The sequence below is a fragment of the Sminthopsis crassicaudata genome, chromosome 1 (genome assembly GCF_048593235.1).
Source record: "Sminthopsis crassicaudata isolate SCR6 chromosome 1, ASM4859323v1, whole genome shotgun sequence".
NCBI classification, from domain to species: domain Eukaryota; kingdom Metazoa; phylum Chordata; class Mammalia; order Dasyuromorphia; family Dasyuridae; genus Sminthopsis; species Sminthopsis crassicaudata.
Window position 1 is genome coordinate 44,567,630 of NC_133617.1, and position 23,780 is coordinate 44,591,409.

The window sequence follows — 23,780 nt, forward strand, 5'->3', positions numbered from 1 at the left end:
ACCTTGACTTAGAAAGTTCTGGATTCAGGCACTTGAGTTAGCTGGGTCACGTGGTCCTCCAAAGGTCCCAGACAGCCTTTTCTCTGGGACAAAAGACACAATGCTGATCTTATTTTTTAATCTAATTTTGTTTTGAAGAGGAAAAAAAAACAAACCTGTCTCCTGAGTGACTAAGGGGAGTCCAGAGAATGCCAACTTGGGATACATTTTCTAAACTGCATTTTGCAGATTTGGAGCTTTATTGCAGGCACGTGGGCAGCCATTTCAAATGGATAATTTCCTGTAATTAATTCTGTTTGGCACCAGGAGAGTACCCGGGGAGCTGCTGCAGCAGGTTCTGCACAGACAGCCTTATTGTTCAAAGGAAGAGGCCCAAGCTAAGTAAATGAAGGGAGCTGTGTTAAGAGTACCTTTAATAAGCAGGGAGGTAGCCGGGTCCAAGTCAGGGTGGTCAGGCCATAGCCAGAGGTCAGGTCAGTCCTGCTGGTGACTGCTTTCCTCAGAACTGAAGGCATTTCCTTCTCCATCTCCTCATCTTTGATCTATCCCACCCACTAACATCCTTCCCAGCCCCTCCCTTTTTTTTTTAACCTCTTTTCAAGTCACTCTCACTTCCCCTGCAAGCACCAGGGTAACAAAGAAAGGAGCACGCAACAAGTTTATTGTTACAAAGGATCTTACATAAATCATCTGTCCCAGCGAAGGAATTCAAGTTCAATATTGATGGGGAGTTCATTCCTCTGGTGAGCTCCTCTCCAATGTCTTGAATCCCCCCACCCCACCCCAGGAGCTCTGGAGTCATTCCAGTTGTACAATACTTTCCCCCACAATACTCCCAGGAGGACTCAATGCTACTAAGGTTAACCACCCTTCCCCCAGATCTGTACAGAGCAACTAAAACCCAGAAAACCAGAAAAGACCAAGTTCTGGATTTGTTCTTGCAGATTCAGGCTCAGTAAATCACTTCCCTTGTTTCTGTCCCCTTCTTGAGACCAGATCTCTCTGCTGCACTGATCTTTCTTTCTCCGTTCCTGCTGTCTCTAGCTCCTTCAGATTTCCCAGGTCCACATGCCATCTTGCCCTTTCTTTCTGGACAATATACTGTTTGCCATCCCCCACTCTTTTGAGCACCTTATAGACGTGAGTCTCAAATCCACTGTTACCAATGCATTCTGCTACCTCCTTCCTGCTGCTGCCATTTTTAAAGCTAAGCGTTACAGTTCTTTTGGAATGAACATGTCTCCATGATAGCACATGTCCAGCTAATTGGTTAGCTGGGTCTACATCCCCACTTAAATGACACCCAGAAGGACCAATTCTAGGTCAGCTGCCAAGATTCGCTCACTGTACCTTCTAAGCAATATCTCGAGCCAAATTAGAATGACTGAATTCTATTCCTGCATTAGAATGATTGAATTCCATTCATGCAATACTTCAGTATGCTGAAACTATTTCTCTACTCATATAGTCCTCAGTTAATACTTTCTTCTGAGTCTTTTTGAGGAAATAAAAATATAATACACATAATATATGTGCATTATACACATACAACACACATAATAACACATAATACCCAAAATAATACATACATGTATATGTGTGTTTGTGTGTGTATGGGCATCTAGGTGATACTGGGTCATCATAAAGAGTTCAAATCTGGCCCCAGACACTTACTAGCTGTAAGACCCTGGACAGTCCACTTAGCCATTTTTGTCTCAGTTTCCCCATCTGAAAAAGTGAGTCGGAAAAAGAAATGGCAAATCACTCCAGAAGCTTTGCTAAGAAAATCCTAAGTGGAGCCACAAAGAGTTGAATGCAACAGAAAGGATTGAATAACAATAACCTTAAGGTCTACCTTTAGTTCACTTTTCACTAGACAGTGTTGCCCTCAGATACATTGCCTAAAGATACATAATTGATGGATAGAAAACCTGAAATTAGAATCCAATTTTTTGTTATTTATTAATAAGATATGGATTGAAAAACAAGAAAATCAATTTTTGTTCATCAAAAAAAAAATTTGGAAACATTGAACTCAGGTCTTCTAACACTAAATTCATTATTCTTTACACTCTACTATGCTTCCTCTTTGCATAATCTTCTCTAACTAGGTCCTAGGATTTCAGTGATATCCAAATGAGATTATGGGCAAAATTTTCTTATAAAGTATAAACATATGAAGTAGGATAATTAGGATTGTAGGTTCATAGATTGAGACCTAGTAAGAACTTCAGCAGCAATCTAACCCAAGCCCTCATTATATAAATGAGGAAACAGAGGACTAGGGAGATTATTAGTTTACTCAAGGGGACAGAAATGGGAAAGATCAAAGGCAAAATTTGAACTCAGCTCCTTTGGCTATGGATTCAGTATTCTTTTCAATTTAGCCTCATTCACCCTCTTCTTTGAAAAATGACCCATGTGATTTGGAAACTTGGCTGGGATGCCCGTGTTGTTAGCGGCCCCTAGGACTGTGGTTTTGTCATCACTCAATCTCTCCTGAGCTTTGGGCTCCTGCCCAGGACACACTGCCAACTAGAGCTCATCTTTCTCCCAGTTTCCATCTCCTGGGTCTGGTTTCCAACTGTTTAAACCAATGGAAGGAATTTCATCGAATCTGTCTCCCACTCCCTCCCGGAGCCCAGAAGTCATGCTTGGTTAAACTTTATTAAAGTGCTTTTGAACCCGCTTAATAAGGTACTTTATTTGAGTTTCATCTCCCTTAAGAAACCCCAGGGAGGATTTCAAGCAGGAGATAATTATTGGAAATTAGTGAGTAATTCAGCTCTGTGTAGTGAGGAAGGAAGACACCTAGCTATCTCCACTGCCGGGCAACCTCACCTGCCTGATTAATAACTCTTTATCATTAAGGATATATCATAAGTCATAGTTCAGTAGAATTTTAAGGTCCATAAAGTGCTTTCTTCACAACAATCTTATGAGGTAGATGGTCAGTATTATTAGCTCCATTTTTCAAAAGAGAAAACAGAGATTCTGAAAGAATACTCTGCAAGAAGTCTTTCCCAATTCTTCTTAATGTTAGCACCTTCTTTTTGTCATTATTCAAACGTTATTTATTTATATAGTTTGTTTATACATAGTTGTATGTATGTGGTCTCCCTATTAGAATATGAGCTTCTTGAGATCAGGAACAGTGTTTTGTCTTTGTAATATCATCATACTATGTACCTGGCACATAGTAGGTGTTTAATAATTGCTTATTGGGCAAATTAGGAGAGCAAGAGATACTTTATCTATCAGATCTTTGGAGAAGGGAGGAATTTATAACCAAAGAAGAACTAGAGTATATTATGAAATGCAAAAGAGAAAACTTTGATTTCATTAAATTTCAAAGCTTTTGCACAAACAAAAGCAACAGAAGCGAGATTAAAAGGAAAGTGCAAAGCTGGGGGAAAATTTTATAGCCAGTGTTTCCGATAATTCTAATTTCTACAATATATAAAGAACTATGTCAAATTTGTAAGAATACAAGTCATTCTCCAATTGACAAATGTTCAAAGAATATGAATGGACAATTTTTAGATGAGGAAATTAAAGTCATCTACAGTTATATGAAAAAATCTGTAAATTACTATTCATTAGAGAAATGCAAATTAAAACAACTCTGAGGTACCATCCACATCTCTCAGATTGGCTAATTTGACAGGAAAAGATAATGATGAATGTAGGAAAACTGGGACACTTTTGCATTGTTGATAGAGCTGTGAAATGATCTGGAGAGCAATTTGGAATTATGCCAGAAAGGCTATAAAACTGGGCATACCCCTTGACCCAGCAGTGCCACTAGTATCTCAAGAAAATCATAAAGGAGGGGAAAGGACCTTATGTGCAAAAAAAAAAATTAAAAAAAAATTAAAAAAAAAAGTTTGTAGCAGTTTTTTTTGTAGTAGCAAAGGATTGGAAGATGAGGTGCTGTGTATCAGTTGGGGAATGACTGAATAAGTTGTGGTATATGAAAGTAATGTAATATTATTGTTTTATAAAAATGAACAAACTGATTTTAGAAAGACTTGGAAAGATTTACATGAACTGACACTGAGAGAAACAAGTAGAACCAGGAATACATTGTACACAGTAACAGTAAGATTGTGCAATGACCAACTATGAAAGACTTGCTTCTTTTCAGTGACTCAGTGATCGAAAGCAATTCTAATAGATTTTGGACAGAAAAAGCCATCTGCATCCAGAAAAAGAACTATGGAAATTTGAAAGTAAATCTACAAATGCTACGTTCACTTCTTTTTTTTTTTTTTTTTTGTATTTTTTTCCTTTGATTTTTCTCTCCCAACATGATTCATAAAGCAATGAGTATTTAAAAAAAAAAAAAAAGAAAAAGTGGGGGGTGGGCCACCAGGAAGGGCAGGGCTACAGTCCCTACATTATTTCTTTAACTGAATGTAATTGTTCCATACCTGATATGGAACTCTAAAGTAGTTTTAAAATGCCAAAAGTATTAGGATCAATGTTTTTTATATGTGATAACTTGGAAATACAATTGATATAACCTGATGTTTATATTTATGTAAAAATTTTACTTGGGATTGTAAAAAAATTTACAAGTCAAAAAAAATTCTTTATTGATTGATTGACTAAAAGTATTGTCCAATTTCCCTAATGTGATCAACTCAATCTTCTCTTCCATCTCTGATTTTGGGCCCAAATCCTTTCCCATAACACCTGAACAAGATAATATATTAGTGGACTAGCTTGATGAACTGCTCTGCTCATTCAATTATATGTCAGACATAGTTTGGACAACATGATAAATCCACTTTGTTTTTTCCTCGTGGATGATTTATGTTGATATCTCTTGTTACCATGGATTTCACTAAGGTTAATAGTATTGTGCAGATTGGTAGAAATTAGAATAACTCTATTCTCAAGTAAAACAGTAATGCCCTGAATAAAATTATTATTGCTCCTCTCCCCTCCCCACCCCCCCACCTTTTCCTTGTCATTAGGACTGGGAGAATTGAGTCAGAAAAGAAGCCTTGACATACCATTAAGTCATAAAACTCCAGGTGATAAAAACTCCAAAGATTGAGTCATAAAACTCAATCTTTGCTGGGATAATTCCCCCTCCATTTGAATATTGTCCGTCTCCTGCCCCTGACCTCCTTATCTTGACCCTTATCCTGTCGGGACTAAGTTACAATCCTTTCCTGGAACTATGGCTTGTCCACTTATAGTGTCCTAGCCCCCCATTATCTGCCTTTGTTTCCCCCATAAGATTGTAGCTATATAAGTTCCCTGGCTTAGATGCTGGCTGCTGAATGCTTTGGACAAGAGTCCCATACAGCCAGCTAACCTTGGTTAGACTAACCTCTAAATTCTTCACAATTAAAATATTAAAAATTAATCCTGGGGCAGCTAGGTGGCACAGTGGATAGAGCACCAACCCTGAAGTCAGGAGCACCTCAGTTCAAATCTGGTCTCAGATACTTAACACTTTCTAGCTTTGTGACCCTGGGCAAGTCACTTAACCCCAATTGCCTCAGGGAAAAAAATCTCTATCTTGCCTCAGTTTCTCTGGCATTACAGAAGCAAATCTTTTGTTTGGACTTTATACAGTACAGAATCATACTTAATTGACATTGTCAAATATATAGCAAATATACCTTACTCCGTCTAACATTTCGCTTGATATCACAGGGCTGTCTTTTGAATGCCGTCTCCCCTCATTTTAAATAATCTCAATATATAAGCATTACAAGGAAGCACAGACTCTCAGAGGTTATCTAATCCATCCAATATCCTTTACAATTTTAATAAGTGATCTTTCAGTAGAATTGTAAATAACAACTTTGGTACCCAGTGCAAACTTCACAAAAATGTCTTTGAATCAGCTTTTTCAAACAAATTCAGGTAAAAGAGAGGGGGTCCCGAGCACAAGAGAGGGTTATAGGGACCTCAGAATATAAAAATTCTGGAGAGAGGATAGAGATTCATAGGAGGAGAATATACAACACCATAAATCATCCCTTGGGATGATTTTACCCAAGAGCAAAGAGCAGGGCAGAGCTGGCCCAAGGCAAAATTCACCTGGGGAGACACAGCTAAGGATTGGGGGGGGATGGATGGAAGCATGACATTTAACAGCTTTCTATCTTCAGCAATTATACTTGCTAAGTAGGTGCAAAGCTCAATTATTCCTTAGTTGCTAAAGGAAAGTGTAACTGTTATCTATATTCTCTAAATGTGGGTGCCCTGGAAAAAGTTCTGGTCATTGTGCCCTAGTTCCAGTGTTGTCATGTAGGCTTTGCTTGGATGTGTCCAGTGAGAGGAAGGTCATTACCTCTTGGGACTACCCACCTGACTTTTGGACAGCTCTAATTGTCAGCAATGTTTCTGCCAAGTCTGACTCTAAAAATTCCACCCTGAGTTCCTAATTCTGCCCTCCAGGGATAAGCAGAACTTTATATGCTAATAAATGTTAAGATCTCATTCTTTCAGAACTGATAAACTTTCTAGCTGATGGACTGTGGAACTAAGGTGAATTTAGAAAAAGAAGAAAATAATGTAATTAGACAATTTTAAAAACTTCACTAAAGAAAACAGAAAGAAGGAAATTCAAAAGAACAGTTTAGAAATTAGCAATCTGGATTTATTATTTACTTTTAAAAATCTGTCTGTAGGTAGAGCCAAGATGGTGGGTTGGTCAGTCACCCAACTGACCCAATATTCATCTTCAGACAACTATTTTTTCCCCAGACAATTTTAAAAATCAAAATGTGGAGCAACTGAGTCAACAAAATATCCGGGTGAGACTTTTTTCAGCCTAAGAAAACTTAAGAGGTTGGTAAAAGAAATCTGACACCGGATGGAATGGAAGTCTACTCAGAGCCACATATGCAGCAGTGGCAATAGCAGCTGCAACTGCAGCAGTTTTGGGTACTCTCAGTCTAGTGATGATAAGGGAGGGGGAGGTGTCAGACAATTGATCAGGAAGAGATCACAGAAAACCCATTGCTTACACTGGCAGTACCTAGTGGTGATTTCAACTCTACTGCCCATAAACAGTTCTGGAGAGCAGTTCAAGAGCAGAGAGGAGCATTGATGGTCACAAAGGGTCTGGTCACAATTCCAAACCAAAGAGTACTAGTGCTTCTGATTGCAAGGGACTAGGAACCTTTCCAGGATAAAAAATGGAGTGTAGCCTAGGAGAGCAGTAACCATATTTCTCCCAAGATGACACTACTTTGAAAGCATCTAAAACTTTCAGACTCCCAGAATCAGCTTTAAAAATAGCAGTAAGAAAAAAAGTCTGAAATTTACTCCCAGGTTAACAAGGCTCAAATTTAACATAAAGTGCTAAAATAAGACATATTCTGGGAAAATGAACAAACAACAACTTAAAAAAAATAATTTGACCATAGAAAGAAAACTACTCTGGTGGCAGCAAAGCAAAATAGTATAAATTCAGAAGAAGATAACACTGGGAAAACATCTATCAAAAAGTCTCAAAGAAAAATGCTTATTGAACCCAAACAAAACAGGAATTCCTAGGAGAGTTAAAGAAAGAGATGAGTGGTAGGGAGGAAAATGGAGAAAAAAATGAGAGTGATGTAAGAAATTTATGAAAAGAGAATTAATAACTTGGTAAGTGAGGCATAAACATTCACTGAAGAACTTCTTAAAAAGCAGAATTGGCTAAATAGGGGTAAAAAGTACAAAAACTCACTGAAGAAAATAATTCCTTAAAAATTAGAATCATAAAAATGGAAACTAATGACCCATGAGACATCAAGAGACAATAAAAGGCATTCAAAAAAATTGAAAAAATGGAAGAAAATATGGAACAGGGAAAATAATACCCTGGAAAATAAATCAAGTAGGGATAATTTAAGAATTATTTCACTAACTGAAAGTGATGATCAGAAAAGAACCTAGATTAATATTTATGAAATTATCAAGGAAAACTGCCCTGATATATTAGATTCAGAGGGCAAATAGAGATTGAAAGAAATCACCAATCATCTCCCAAAAGATATTCTGAAATAAAAACTCCCAGGAATATTACAGCTAAATTCCAGAACTCCCATATCAAAGAGAAAATATCTGAAGCTGCCAGAAAGAAACAATTCAAAAATCATGGAGTCACAGTCAGAATCACAGAAAATTTAGTGGCTTTCACATTGAAGGACCAAAGGACTTAGAATATGATATTCTAGAAGACAAAGGAACTAGATTACAACCAAAAATAATTGACCCCCCAAAAAAATTGAGTTTAATCATTCAGGAGAAAAATGGATATTTAATGAAATAAAGGACTTTCAAGCCTGTTGAAAAGAACAGAGGTAATTTTTAAAAATGATATTCAAACAGAAGATTCAAAAGCAGAATAACAAGTTAAATATGAAATGGTAATTATAATGGACTCAAAGTTAAACTATTTACATTCCTATATGGAAAGATGATAATATAACTCCTAAGACCTTTAACATAAAGGATTTTACATAGACAGAGGGCAATAATCTAAAAAAAATCAAGGGGTGAGAAAGAGGAAAACAAGGGGGTGGAGAGGGATAATGGAGAAATTTTCTCAAATAAAATCTCAAAGAAGAACTTATATAATGAAGGGGGAATGAAAGGATGGGCAATGATCGAACTTCTTATGGGAATTGATTTAAAGAGAGAAAATATCTATCTATATGTGTCACATATATTTAGTGTAGCTTACACAATAGGGAAATATGAGGGGAGAGGGATAAAAGAAAGGAGGGGAGAACAAAAGGGAGGACAGATTAAGGGAGTCAATGGTTAAAAGCCAAATAGACTTTTAAGAAAAAACAGAGGAGAAAGAGGGCAAGAGAGGAAAGGAAGGAAAGAGAGATTGAAGAGTGTGAGAAGGGAGAAAGGAAGAAACAAAAGAAAATGAAATGGAGGGAAATACACAAAAAATCTTAACTATGAATGTGAATACTATGAGCTCACCCATAAAACAGAAACAGATAGAAGGGTGGATAAAAAAACAAAATCTAATAATTTTGTTTATGAAAGATAAAATTGCAACAGAAGGACATACAGAGAGTTAAAATAAAGAACTATAGTAGAATTCAATATGCTTCAGCTGAAGCAAAAAAAAAAAAGACATGAGTAGCAATCATGATCTCAGATGATGCAAAATCAGAAATGGACCTAATTAAAAGATATAAGCAGGGAAAGTGCATTATGCTAAAAGATACCATAAAATGAAGTAATATATATATATATATATATATATATATATCAAATTTCTCTGCTAAAGTCTCATTTTTCAAATATATACTGAATAAAGAACTGAGTTAAATTGATAAAAGTAAGAGCCATTCCTTGGTTGGTAAATGGTCAAAGAATAAAAGCAGACAGTTTTCAGAAGACATCGAAATTATCTAGTCATATAAAAATATATTCTAAATCACTATTGACTTGAAAAATGAAAATTAAAGCAACTTTGAAATGCCACCTTATACCTTTCAGAAATGACAAATACTAGAGAAGATGAAGGGAAAAAAAACAACTAATAAACTGTTGGTGAAGTTGTGAACTGATGCAACCATTCTGTAGAAAATTTGGAATTATACACAAAAAGCTATAAAACTGTATAAAACTTATGACACAGCAATATCACTACTAGCTCTGTATCTTAAAGAGGTCATATAAAGAGAAAAAGGAGCTATAGGTACAAAAATATTTATAACACTCTTTTAGTGGTGGTGAAGAGTTGGAAATTGAGGGGGGACCCATCAATTGTGGAATGGCTAAACAAGTGATGTATGATTGTGATGGAATTGTGCTATACGAAATACCGAAGGGGGTATTTTCAGGAAAAAAAAACAATAACAAAAACATGATAAGAACAAAATGAACTGATGTAAAGTGAAACAAGAAGAACCAGGAGATCAGTCTGCATAATAATAGCAATGTAATGATGATCAACTGTGAAAGACTTTAATTACTCTGATCAATAATACAATGATCCAATACAGTTCCAAAGGAATCATGACAAAAAAATGCTATCCCCACCTCCAAAGAAAGAACTGATGGAATCTCAGAGAAAAATGGAGCATAATTTTCTCACTTTCTGAGTTGTTCTTTCTTTTTTGGGAAATATAGCTAATATGAAAATATGTTTTGCATGATTTCACATGTGTAATGGATATCACAATGGTTGTCTTCTCAGTGGTTGTGGGAGTGGGTGTGAGGGTGAAGAGAATTTGGAATTCAAAATTTAAAAAAAACTATTAAAATAAATTAATAAATTTTACAAGGCAAATATAAATAGATAGATATAACATGTCTGCAATAGAAATTCAAATTTTCATATTCAATCCTTTTTTGCTGTTATTTACATATAAAAATGGATAGAATTAGAGCTGGCCTTAGGTGGGCAGCTGGTGAGTGCTAGATCTGGAGTCAGAGAGACTCATCTTGAATTCAAATCTGGCTTCAGACACTTACTAGCTCTGTGGCCCTGGGCAAGCCACTTAATCCTGTTTCCCTCAGTTTCCTCATCTGTAAAATCAGCTGGAGAAGGAAATGCTAAAGTATGTCTTCCAAGAAAACCCCAGATGGGGTCACAAAGTCAGACATGACTGAAATAATCAAATAATACAAATGAAAATGTTTGGGTCAGAGTTTGTCAAGTTTGGTATAATCACAAACAAAACAAAAAATTAAAATTTTTAAAGAGGCAAATGTAACTCTGTTTAGATTTGCTATCTGTAATCAGCTCTGGTACAGGGTCAGAGCAGTAAGGGACATCAAAGAGGATGTGTCAAGTTTCCTTCCCTCAGGAAACTCAGAATTTACTTGAATGAGCAAACATATGAAGCAATAAGTAATAAATAAGAGCCCCCAGAGTGAAATAGACAATAACTCGCTTGTCCTAGCTAATAGAATGTAAATTCTTTGGAGGGAAATACTTCCTTCTCTTCCTCCTTCCTTTTCTCTTTTCCTTTTTTTCCTTCCCTTCTTCCTCTCTCTCTCCCTCCTTTTCTACTTTTCCTCTCTGCCTTCTGTCAAGGTCTGGGCTAGCTCCTCTGAAGGGCTCAGAATAAGTTTTTGTCAGGATAAGCAAAAGTCCTTGCCCCACGTTGTGGGCGCCAAATTGTGAAGGTCCAGTCGTCTCTAAGCTATCCTTCCAGCCTGCCGCCTCAACTCAATCTCCCAGCCAGACTGTCTCCAGGCTCAATGTTGCCTCTTTTATCCTCAAAGAGAATGGGCATGTGAGAACTCAACGGGGCCTGGAGAAATACTTCAACCAATGAACTTGCTCCTCTTAAAGGTGCAAACGTCTTTAAACATGTAAACTCCTCCTCAGAAGTCCAAAGGTGTAAACTCCACCTAAAGTCCAGAACTAAAGGTGTGAATTCTGAGCTAGAGAATTGCCCAGACAGTTGTAATCCTAACAGCCTTCCTCTCTCCCTTTCTTCTTCCCTCCCTTCTTTCCTCCTGCTTTCCTCCTTCTTCCCTTCCTTCCTTTCTTCTCTCTTCCTCCCTTCTTTTTCCCCATTTTCCTGCTCTTCCTTGCCTTACTTTGTATTCTTCCTTCATTCCTTATCCTCAGAATCGAATGAATAGGGCAGATAGGTGGCACAATGGACAAAGCACCAGCCCTGAAGTCAGGAGGACCTGAGTCCAAATCTGGCCTCAGACACTTCCTAGCTGTGTGACCCTGGGCAAGTCACTTAACCCCAATTGCCTCAGCAAATAAATAAATAAATAAATAAACAAATAAATAAATAAGAATCAAATGAATAGTAGATGTTTAATAAATACTTGTTGCTTGATTTACCATTTAGGGAAAGTTCCAGTGGTGTCTGGAATAGTCAGAGCAAGCTTCCTGGAGAAAAGAAGCTTGAGCTGAGTCTTGAACAATGAATATAATTTGGTGGAGGAAAAAGTGAATAGAAAAATATTCCAGCAAAGGAAAAGAACAGATACAGAGACAAAAATAAGCACAATGTGGAGGGGAACATGGAAGAGGTTTGGAAGCAGAGTTATCTTTCTAGGAAGATACAGGCTGCTGGACCCATTAGTCTGAGTCCCATTGGCAACACAATCTAATAGACTACCATCTGAAATCAGGAATCCTCAAAGGCTCAAGACTTCTCTCCCTTCCTCCCATGTCCCTCCCCAAGTCTGGGAGCAAAATGTTGACTCCCACTTACTTTTTGGGCCTATAGTCTGGGATGCTCCTGTCGAGGGAGATCCGGTCGCTCAGCTGGGCATTGTAACCATACTCTTCATATTTGGTTTCAGATTCATGGCTGTCATCTCGGAGTGTGGCTGCCATACCACCCTGGCCAAGTCCTCCTGGCCCTTCCACCAGACCCATGGGTTTGGCTAGACCTGAGGAGGGAAGACAAGAATGAATCTCAGAAGCCAATAGTATTTCTGTCTCTATACATTGGAGATGGCAAAGGAGGGGGACTCTGGAAAAGAGAAAGCTAGGCAGTGTGGTGTATAGCGTGGGAAAACCATTAGATTTGAAGCATTATTCTTCCTGAGATGATGTGTTTAAATTTGATCTCTACTACTCTTTATTTGTGTAATCTAGGCAAATCCTTGTACTTTAATGGAGCTCAGTTTCCCCATATGTACAATAAAAGGGTTGGGTCAATTGATTTCTAAGGATCAAGGAACAAGCATTCATTAAGTGTCTACTATATGCCATTAAATTAAATGTCTTATAAGTATTACCTCATTCAGTCTGTGATCAGAGATTGTGATCAGATTGATCTATGATCAATTTATACATGGTATTTAATTTTTAAAATTTTGAACTAGAGAATCATTAACAGATTTGAAATTTTCATATCCAAATGTTGGCAAAATCCAATTGCATATGAAACTGTGAATTTATTATACATATTACACACAATCATATTATATATAGGCTGCTTTTAAGCCTTATTAAACTAAATGTCATGATTCAATATGTTCCATAAGTCTTAATTGAGTACCTACGATGTGCAAAATATGCCTACAAAGAAAACCAAATGAAAAAGCCCTACCCTCAAGAAATTTACATTTTTATCAGGAGAGACAACTTATACATATGTAAGTGAATGCAAAGTACATGCTTTTTAAAAAATTGATGCCATAATTTCACTGGGAGAGGGAACAGCCAATGAGGAAATTCCACTGAACCAAGGTGATTCATTCTCTGGTATTTAAGACTTGATTGTGGGCACTTTAGGATTCAGTAATTTGTTTAGAGTCTGTATGTAGCAAAGATAAGGACTGGGACCCATATCTTCTTGACTATTGGGCTCTCTACAATGTAAATATAAAGTAATGTAAGAGATCTAGGACTTAAGAAAGGCTTCAAGTGGGAGTTGGGTCAGTTTGTTTCAACTCTGTGCCTTGAAACCTTGGAACAATGAATTAAAAATGTTTTGTTAATATGTAAAACATTTTATAAATGTACTTTGTGAGACTATAATATCATAACAAGAGGGTTAGATCTTGAATGAGAAAACTTGAGTTCTGGTCCTGGCATTCCCCCTGGTCCCATAATTCATCTTTCAGCCTCAGTTTCCTTATTTATCAAATGAGAATCATAAATCAGCCACTAGCATCACACGGTTATTGCAAGGAATGATCTAATGTTTCTCAACCAGGCTCCAACCTACATTTCCAGGCTTATTATTGGTGATTCCTTTCTCCCACTCCCCCTACCTTATGTGACAGAGTGAATAGACCTTTAGGACTTAGTGTCAGAGAGGCAAGTTAAAATCCTGTCTTTAATATTTACTAATTGTGTGGTGTTGGGCAAGCCATTTGTCCTCTCTAGGCCTCAGTTTACTCAACTATAAAAATGAAGGGATTACCTTGATAATCTCCAATGTTCCAGCTCTAAAACTATGATACTCTGATTCTGTGTATTTTCATTTCAATCAAACTAGACTCTTAGATGTTCCTTGAAAGTGACATTCCATTTTGCTCTCTGCAAATATGCACAAACCACCCTCCGTTGCCCTTATCATACTTGTGAGACCCTTCCTTATTCCTCTCTACTTTTAAGAAGACTCAACTTGGGTATTGACATGTTAGTTATTTTTTAAGCATAATTCCAAATTGCTTTTCATAATTCTTGAACCCATTCTTGCACCAATGTCGAGAACCAAAGTATCTCAAGTAAGGTCAGAGAAATCTCTAATACACACTGAAAATGAGATATTAGGTCCGGCCAAAAACGTGGAAACATTTTATTGGCTTTGAACTATGGTCCAGGAGACTGATGTTAGACAATCCCGTCTCCTATATGAGGCAAAGACGTGATTGTTAGCTCACAGTGCTTGTTGGTGAGCTGAACACTTTCCAATTCGTGTAGAATCATTGAATTTCATAGCTAGAAGGGAACTTAGGAAACAGCCAGTTCAATCTGGGTGCAAGTAAGAACCTTTTATAATATATCTGGCAAGTAGCATTCAGCCTCTGCTTGAAGGAGAACTCACTTACCCCAGAATAAACTTTGGGAAAATTCTTGTAAGGAAGATTTTTGGTTATCTAAATCTGCTTCATCACAATTTCCATCCATACCACTATGTCTTCTCTCTATGTCCAAGCAGAACAAGGCTAAACATTTTTCTAGGCACCAAGTTATCAGGCACTAGAAAACAGCCATAATAACTGACAACTCTTCTCTTTTCCAGTCTAAACATCCCGTTTTTTCAATAGGTCCTCAATATGGCATAAAGCAGAGACTCTTCACTATCTTGATTGTCTTCCTCTATAACTTACCAGCTGGTCAATACCCAGCTTCTAAAATTCAGCTTCAGGAACTGTATGGAATATTTCAGATTTGGTTGCCTTTAAATTCAGAATTTTTTAATTCGAGAGTTGGAAAAGATCTCATGTTTACTCAGTGGCACAAATTCACTGACACAGAGTAAGCAAGAATTCTAGCTTCTTAAATCCTTTGGGAGGAGATTCTGGGCTTGGGAGGTAGGAAGCTGTCTTAGGTCCTAAAGGAAGATTGTCAGAATGATTGCTGGGGCCCTGAGTGAAGTAACTCACGTAATTCTGGGAACCCTGACTTAGTAGTTGGAAGGGAGAGATTGGGTACAGGGAAAACCCAAGCCAAAGATGAATGTCTCTATGTGGATGCCTTGTCCACTCCCTCTGTATATAATTTAATCAAAACTATGGTTTACTCCCAATTTATAGGATGCTTGCTTTTCACAAAGTTCACAGAATTTATCAATGTCCTTATTCAAATGTGCCACCCGATATTTCATTTAAATATGCACAAACATACACTGCTTGGTGTTTATATAAAGTTTGGGGAGGTTACATTTGGTGGAGAGCAGAATAATTATAGGGCATGCAAATTACTCCCACTTCTCATTCATTTTTCATTTAAATATTGGGAAAATGTAAGTACACTATTTTCACATCTGTCTCTACTTGTACTTGCATCTTCCATAAAATGAATCCACGAGTAACACATTTCCAAATTATGACTGCTTTGCAGACCAGACTAGAAGGCGGGAGAGGAGAGAACAAATTCTTCCTTTGAAGAACTGGGCATCTTGAGAATACCTTCTCAGTTGGAAACCACTGTGTAAATTCTTCAGTTATATGCCTCTCGGTGTTATAGCAGTGTTTCTAACAAATTGCCTCATGATGGGGTCCACTCTTCAAAGTTGCATTTGAAGATTTCTGCAATCAATTCGCTCTTCCTCTTTTCAATGTTACTTTCTATATCTGGCTGAATATTCTTTCTTTTTCCATCTAGACTGATCTCCATATTCCCCTTAACAATCATATTTACTTCTTCCTCCAAGATTTTGCTTTTGATATCCCTCCTACCTGGAATAATGTCTTTCTCCTTCTTTTTACTATTACAAATCTATCCTCTCCCCAAGAGCAAGTTAAATCCTTTAATACACTGCTTTCCTCAACAGAGTGATAATTATGGTGAGGATGAAGATAATGACAATTATATATTAATATGAGATTTATAGTCAAGTTGGTCTTCTTGTTTTTCCTTGTGTATCATATTCTATCTCTTCTCTTTTCAGCTGCAGAGTAATTTGGATTTTCACTAATTTTTCTACCTACAAAGAGCTTTATCCTTAGTCTGTTGTCTGAGCTTCCCTCCAAAAAGGACTCTCTCCTCTCCCCATAACTTGATTAGGGCAAACTTCCAACACTTTCTTCAATACTAGGGTCTGGCCCTTGACACTTGACAGCAGTACTGATAAAGAGTCCACTCATTATGAACTTGATGCTAACTAGCCCACTAGAAAAGGAAAATTTATCCTACTTCCACCAGTTATTAAACTATGAAACAATAAAAATATTACTCACTAGGTCTCTTGGAATCTTTTAAAACTTTTAAAAAATGAATGAATGAATAACTGAAAAATATAGAGTACTTTCTATGTATCAGGCACTATGCTTGGACAATACCAACACAGTCAATGAATCAATTAAACCAATATTTATTAAGTGCCTTCTGTGTATTAGGTACCATGATAAGTTTTGGAGATACAAAATGAGGCAAAAGACAGTCCCTGTCTTTAAGGAGTTTACAATCTAAAAAAAAAGACAATATGTAATCAAATATTATATATCCAAATAAGCTACATACAGCCCAGTTTCTTAAACTGTAGGTTGCAACCCCATATGAGATCTCATAACTGAATGTGGAGGTCACAGATTATGATTTATTATCAGTAAATGTTTGATGTAGCTATTTTATATGTCTATATGCCTAAGGTCATGTAAAAATTTCTCAGGCAAAAAGGGGTCACAAATGGCAAAAAATTAAGAAGCCATGATGTACAGGACAAGTAAGAAATAATTAATAAAGGGAAAGCACTGGAGTTAGGGGGAATTGGGAAAAGCTCTCTGTAGAGGTGGAACTTTTTTGTTGGGAACTAAAGGAAGTCAGAGGCAGCTAAATGGCATAATGGATAGAATGCCAGGCTTGGATTCAAGAAGAATCATCTTCATGAGTTCAAATCCAGCTTCAAGCACTTAATAGCTGTGTGACCCTGGTGAATCATTGAATCTTATTTGCTTCATTTTTCTCATATGTAAAAAATCCAGATAAGGAAATAGCAATCCATTCCAATATCTTTGTCAAGGAAACCCCAAATAGGGTCACAAAAAGTTGGACATGCCTGAAAAAAATGACTTAATGACAGTAACAACAATAAAACCCAGGGAGATCAGTTAATGGAATTGAAAATGGAGAGCATTTGGGGCATGGGAGATAGTCAAACCAGAACTAAGAGTTAAAGTGCCTGCTCTCAAAGAGCTTATAAGTCCTGATTAATTCAAATAATGAACCCCATGAATCAACAACCACATTTTATATAATTATGACTTAGAATAGTGTTAGAGAAAATAGGGAAACAGGAAAAGGACCTGTATATTCTAAAGTGTTTATAGCAGCTTTCTTTGTGGTGGCAAAAAACTGAAAATTGCAGAAATGCTCATAAGTTAGGAAATGGCTGAATAACTTGTACTATGTGATTGTGATAGAATATTATTATTCTATAAGATATGAAGAGTTCAATGATCTTAGAAAATCATGTAAAGATTTGCATGAAATAATGAGGAGTGAAAAGAGCAGAACCAAGGGAACATTATATACATAGCAGTATTGTTTTTAAGAATGATTTTGAGTGAATAAATTATTTTGATTACTATCAATATCCAAATAAACCATAAAGGATATATGGAGAAAGTCTCTATCTATAAACAGAAAAAAGCTGATAAATAAATATATAGAATAATTTTGCATACATATGTGCATATAAATGTGTGTATATATGTATGTATCTATCTAATGGTAGCATCTCTGGGGTGAGTAGGGGAGAGAAGAAAAAATGGAAAAAAAGGAAAAAAAAAGGAAATTTACATGATAACTTGTTTATTTTAAAGAAATAAAAAAATCACATATAATGGATTTGAGATTTCATATATAATTATCTTTTTGTTGTACTATGTTGTGAAAATATTTGTTTTATTCCACAAATTAAAAGGGAATACATTAAAATTAAAAAATGTGAACTTGGATACCCGTGGCCACTTCGTGGTATTCACTGTGCAAACTAAGTGGAACCTAGCTGTATATTCTAATTGGGAAAGACACCACAAACAGGGGGAGGCAGCCAGGGAGAAGAGTTTTAGACAAGAGAGTCAGAGGTTTCATAAAGTAATTGATTAACATGTCCTCTCCAGCAATGGTAGTGCCAACTTGATTACTGTTCTCAGAGCTAGAATTAGAAAGCTTTGGCAAAGCTGAACCAGCCCCATGAAACAATTACCTAATTTTGCTCAACAACAACAAAAAGAGATTATACAGAGGGAACTGACAAACACATGGACTCTGAGGGCATAGGAAGTCTACAATGAACTTGCCACCAGCCGCATATACTATTAGGGAAGTGTTAGTTCCCCAAGGAACCCAGAAATTTATCAAAAATGCCTCCCATCCGCTGCAAATAGAATTTGTAACCACATTCCTAATAATATAATGTACACATAGAAGAAGGCGTTGAATTACAATTGAGACATGTAGTAGATACCCTAGGTCCTCCCTGCACATGATGTCATGGGGACTTCTCAACTTTCCAATGTGAGAGAGACAGAGACAGAGAGAAAGAAATAGAGAAAAAGAGAGACACAGAGATAGAAAGAAGAGAGATAGAGATAAAGACAGAGACAGAGAGACAGAGGCAGAGAGAGACAGAGACAGACAGAGAAAGAAAGAAAAAGAGAGAAAAGAGAAAGAGAGGGGGGAGTGTGAGAGAGGAACAGACACAGAGAGAGACAGAGAGAGAGAGAGAGACAGAGAGACAGAGGCAGAGAAAGACAGAGAGATAGAGGCAGAGAGAGACATGGAGAGAGAGAGAAACAGAAAGAGAGAGAGAGAATGAGAGAGAGAGAAACAGAAAAAGACAGAAAGAGACAGAGAGGCAGAGAGTGAGACAGAGACAGACAGAGAAAGAAAGAAAAAGAGAGAAAAGAGAAAGAGGGGGGGAGTGAGAGAGAGGAACAGACACAGAGAGAGACAGAGAGAGAAGAGATAAAGAGACAGAAAGAAAGAGAGAAACAGACACAGAAAGAGACAGAGAAAGGGAAGAAAGGATAAAGAGAGGAAGGAGGAAGAGAGAAAGAGAGAGGGAGGGAGGGAGAGACAAAGACAGAGATAGCGAGACACACAGAGACAGAGACAGAGACACACAGACAGAAATAGAGACTGAGTGAGACAGAGACACACAGAGTGGCAGAGAAATAGACAAAGACAGAAAGACAAAGACAGAGAGAGGAGAGAGACAGAAACAGAGATAGAGATAGAGACACAAAGAGAAAACACAAGAGCAAGGTCAAGCTTCTCCTCCTATTCTTAATTCCATACCAGGGGTTCTTAATCTTTTTTGTGATCTTGGACTTTTTGGTTGTCTAGTGAGGCCTCTGGAATCCTTCTCAGAAATATATTCTGTTGCTTCCATTCATAATTAAAGGAAATGCTACATTTTGGGATAATTTTGCCCTCATCCAAGTCCATTTTTTTGTTGTCCAGCTATTTCAGTTGAATCAAACTCTTTATTATCCCACTTGGGGCTTTCTTGGCAGAGATACTGGCAAGGTTTGCCATTTCCTTCTCAGCTCATTTTACAGATGAAGAAACTGAGGCAAACAGGGTTAGTGACTTGCTCAGGGTCACAGATAATAAGTGTCTGAAATCACATTTTAACACAGGAAAATGAGTCTTCCTGACTCCAGGTTTGGCATTCTATCCACTGTACCACCTAATTACCTCAATTCCAAATACATAGACATGACTCTGAAATCTGTCCATAGACTCTTTTGAATATGTGGACCCTAGATTTAAGACCCCTGGGCTAGAAAGAGGAAAGGGAAAATGAAAATGTAGGAGAAGCCTCTGCTCTTCCCCTTAGTTTGAGAGAAAAGAAGAAAGGGAAAGGAGCCAAAAGGTCTCATCCACATGGCCATGCAGGAGAGAGACTCAGAATCCATTATAGGGGCTGCAACCTTGGCTTGGAAGGGAAGAGCGAGGGAAGAGGAGAAAGACCTTGGAAGACCTATTCAAAGATATATCTACTGCTCTCTGACTAGATCCCATAATTCTAGTTCTGTGCCTTCCTTATTGGATCTACAGCCCTAGCTTAGCTTCCCCTGTTGAGGGAGAATCTGCTTATAACACTACAGTGGAAGCTCTGACAGCAGAACAGGTAAATGCTTTGAGGGAATCTCAATCACATTACATGAAAAAGTCACTTTGTAGGAGGGACCTGGATAGAGCGCTGGGGCTAGCATCAAGAAGACCTGGGTTCAAACCTGAATTCAGATCATTACTAGCCATGTGACCCTGGACAAGTTTTTACCTCAGTTCCTTCAACTGTAAAATGAGGGTCATAATAGCAACTACCTCACAGGGTTGTTGTGAGGCTCAAATGAGATAATTTTTCTAAAGAGCTTATTCCTCCTCACTCGCTTCCCTCAATCTATTCCACAAGACTCATTGGAGATCACAATATCAAAAGGGAATTACCATATTTTAAATCAGAAAGACAGAGACAGAGAGAGAGGAGACAGAGACAGAGACAAGAGACAGAAACAAAGAGAGACAGACAGACAGACAGAGACAAAAAGAGATACACAGAGAGACAGAGAGACAAAGAGAGAGAGACAGAGAGGCAGAGAGACAGAGCCAGAGAGACATCGAGGCAGAGAGAGAGAGACAGAGACAGATAGAGACAGACATCTCCCCTCATCCCATTTGGAAAGCATATATCATGCCTGGATGGGGGAAGGGCAGGGGTAGATTATTCTACTCCTTCCCCAACTGCTAAAAAATAAATGTCAATTATGGCACCCAGGAGACAGAGCTGGAAACACTTCATACTTCGGATGAAAGTCTAGTTAAGACTTAGACACCTAATGAGCTGGGGGGTTTTAACATATAAATTTATACATTTAATGAGAATCCTGAGAATGAGAATTGCTATGCCATATTCAAAGCAATATAATTCAACAGACATTTATTTTGTGTTTGTCAGATGTGCCAGGCTGAAGATACAAGGGTATAAAAAAGAATGATGAAAAGAACCCCTGGTTGATTAGATGATTCCCTTAATCAGCTTGATGGGATTGTGGGGCATGAGCCCCTGTTAGAAAGCGGCATCTGTCATGGAATTAGTCATATGCCTGATAAGGTACAAGAAACAGGGTGAATGGTGACTGAGACCCAGGATGATAGACTCTTGTCAGAAGAAATTTCCCCCTCTGTGGTCTATAAGAATGAGCTGTGGAAATGCATCCTATTACCTCCCCTTCTGTACCTTCTTTCCTTTAAACTTCTGGACTGGATAAGGGCGAGTAGAAGGATGGGGTTCTTTTCTCCCTGGCATCAATGGTCACTCACAGCAGCATGGCAATAGAAAAAGTGTTTTGTCCAGGAGGGACTGAGACTGGAGGCTCTGGATCTCCCCATTCCTGGATAATTTCTTCTGCCTGGCTATTCCCCTTTCTGAGTAAGGATTTGAAAATCCACGCTATCCTAATCCTGAATTCAAGAGGTACTGAGTTCAATAGTTAGGCACTAACCACCCAGAGTGAGAAGACACCTCTCATCGTATCTAATAGCTTCTCAGAGAAGGAGAATCAAAAGGTGAATCTTACAGGCTAAGGATTAAAGTCACGCAAGGGCTACGTGGATGATACTGACTTTGCCAACTCTTTATAATCATTCCTAGGAACTATTGAGACAGTTCAGGTCCAAGCTAAAAGGGAAATATTTTGCCGAAGGTAATGCTTTCTGTATTCATGTGTTCATGTGATGCCTTTGTGCCTTAAACACTTTATAGAGGAGGTGGGTAATAAAAAAGTTGTCCCAATACCCTTATTATACACCGAGTACTTTTGAGGAAGAATACTCCAACTCCCTTATATGTGAAAATGCCAGATCTACAATCCATAGCTTACCTTCAGTTTATTCCTGAATACATATAGGTGGAACTATCACTAAGCCAAAGAGAAATTGCTTCATTAAGTTTCAAGAATGGTCCTGACTAGACCTTCATCAGATGTTCTTTTTTATATCTTCCTAGGTAATACTGTACTTAGCATTTGACAACAACTGACCCCTTTAGGAGGATCCAGGGGACTCTGAATAGAACCTAGAACTATATGAATACATAATCCTTAAATAGGGATATCGTGGGCAAAACATGTAAACATTATCTCCCTTCTAAGCACTGACTTTCCTCTTTCATTCTACATTCATAAGTTAGCCCCATCCTAACTTTCCAGTTTTCTTACACTTTACTCCCCACTACGTACATACTCGGTGATCCAGTGTTGTCTCTCAAACATCTGACTCTGGGAATTTTTACTGGGTGTTTCCAATTCCTGGAATTCTGTCCTTCCTCATCTCCATCTCCAGGTTTTTCTGGCTTCCTTCAAGTATCACATAAAACCCCACTTTGTGCAGGAAGTCTTTTCTAATTCCCCTTTACACTAGTATCTTTCCTCTATTGATTATCTTGTATATCTCTTGTATTATATAAATGTTTGTATGCTCTCTCCTCCATTAAATTATAAACTTCTTGAAGGAAGGGACTGTTATTGCTTTCCTTATATCCCCAGCATTTAGTATAGGGTCTGGCACATAGTGGGTATTTAAGAAATGCTTGTTAAGCATTGACTTGATAATCCATAAAAAGATCAGTTAAAGAAAATGGTAATGTTTCAGTTGGAGAAGAGAAAATGTGGATGGTAGTAGAGTCATAATAGCTATCTTTTGTAGAAAGAAGGTCATGAGGTAGAGGGATGCAATTAGTTTGACTTAACCACATAAGTCAGAAGTAGGAATATTGGATAGAAATTGAAGAGAGAAAATGTTAGATTTAATGTATGGAGGAAACCTTCTTAATAATACTGCACCAAAGTGGGGTCATTTTGTCTTGAGAGATGAAAGGTTCCCCCTTGGAGGATCAATCAAAGGTTGGATTTTGCAGTAAGCTATAGAAAGGATTCTAGATGGCCCATTCAAATGAGTCGAGACTCTACTTTTCTGACTGCAGAGTCTTAGGTAAGATGTGTCAGAGACACGTTTTCCTGAAATCACTGTCAAAAGCATTCTACACACAGGTCTCATCTATACTTAAAGTGTTGACTCATCTGCCATCCATCTAACCTAGAGTAGCCTTTCCTCAAAATATAACATGACAGAGTTTAGAGAGAAAATATTTTGGATGTTTCCCTACACTACATTGTGTCTTAAAGCCCCTCCCTCTGTACCAGCCTCATCTTTGTTCTAAATTCATCTGGCATCATCATTATTGAGCATGATGTGGAAAGCTGGCAGGAGTTAGAAGCTCATCTGTATCCTTAGTGAGTTAATGGCCCAGAAATTGCTTCTTCTTCTTGGAAACTGAGAAAATGGATTATTGTAGCCACAGGTAGGAGGGATGCTGGTTCATTACTGAATCTTCCTCCCATTCCTATTCTATAATCAGAGTTAACCTTCCAAGAAGAGAAAGACATTCTAGTTTTCAAGGAGGATCCAATGGGAAGGTAAATCTTCTCAATTCTGGATTCTGGTCAGTGGTTTCCAGTGCCATTTGGTCAGCTGACTCCTAACTAATAGCTCTGATAATAATCTTTGCCTGGGAACTAGTATTGAAGAATCACTCATTTACTCATACAAGAAACAAAACACAAAAGTGAGATGATTCCAGTCTGCCCTCAAGGAGTTTATATTCTTTTAGAGGGGACAAGACATA

General features: G+C 37.7%; 1 protein-coding gene across 3 annotated transcripts in view; it reads right to left on the minus strand.

Annotated features, from left to right (window-relative positions):
- GALNT9 (polypeptide N-acetylgalactosaminyltransferase 9) overlaps nucleotides 1-23,780 on the minus strand; it is a 282,033-nt gene that overhangs the window by 197,505 nt on the left and 60,748 nt on the right. The window contains exon 2 of one of the 3 annotated variants that reach the window (XM_074299933.1): nucleotides 12,174-12,354. The exons of 1 other annotated variant lie outside the window; for it this stretch is intronic. In XM_074299933.1, coding sequence (XP_074156034.1) covers nucleotides 12,174-12,354 — 181 coding nt within the window. Of the gene's footprint in view, nucleotides 1-12,173; nucleotides 12,355-23,780 lie in introns of those variants that run through there. One more of the 3 variants, XM_074299953.1, reaches the window with a different exon arrangement.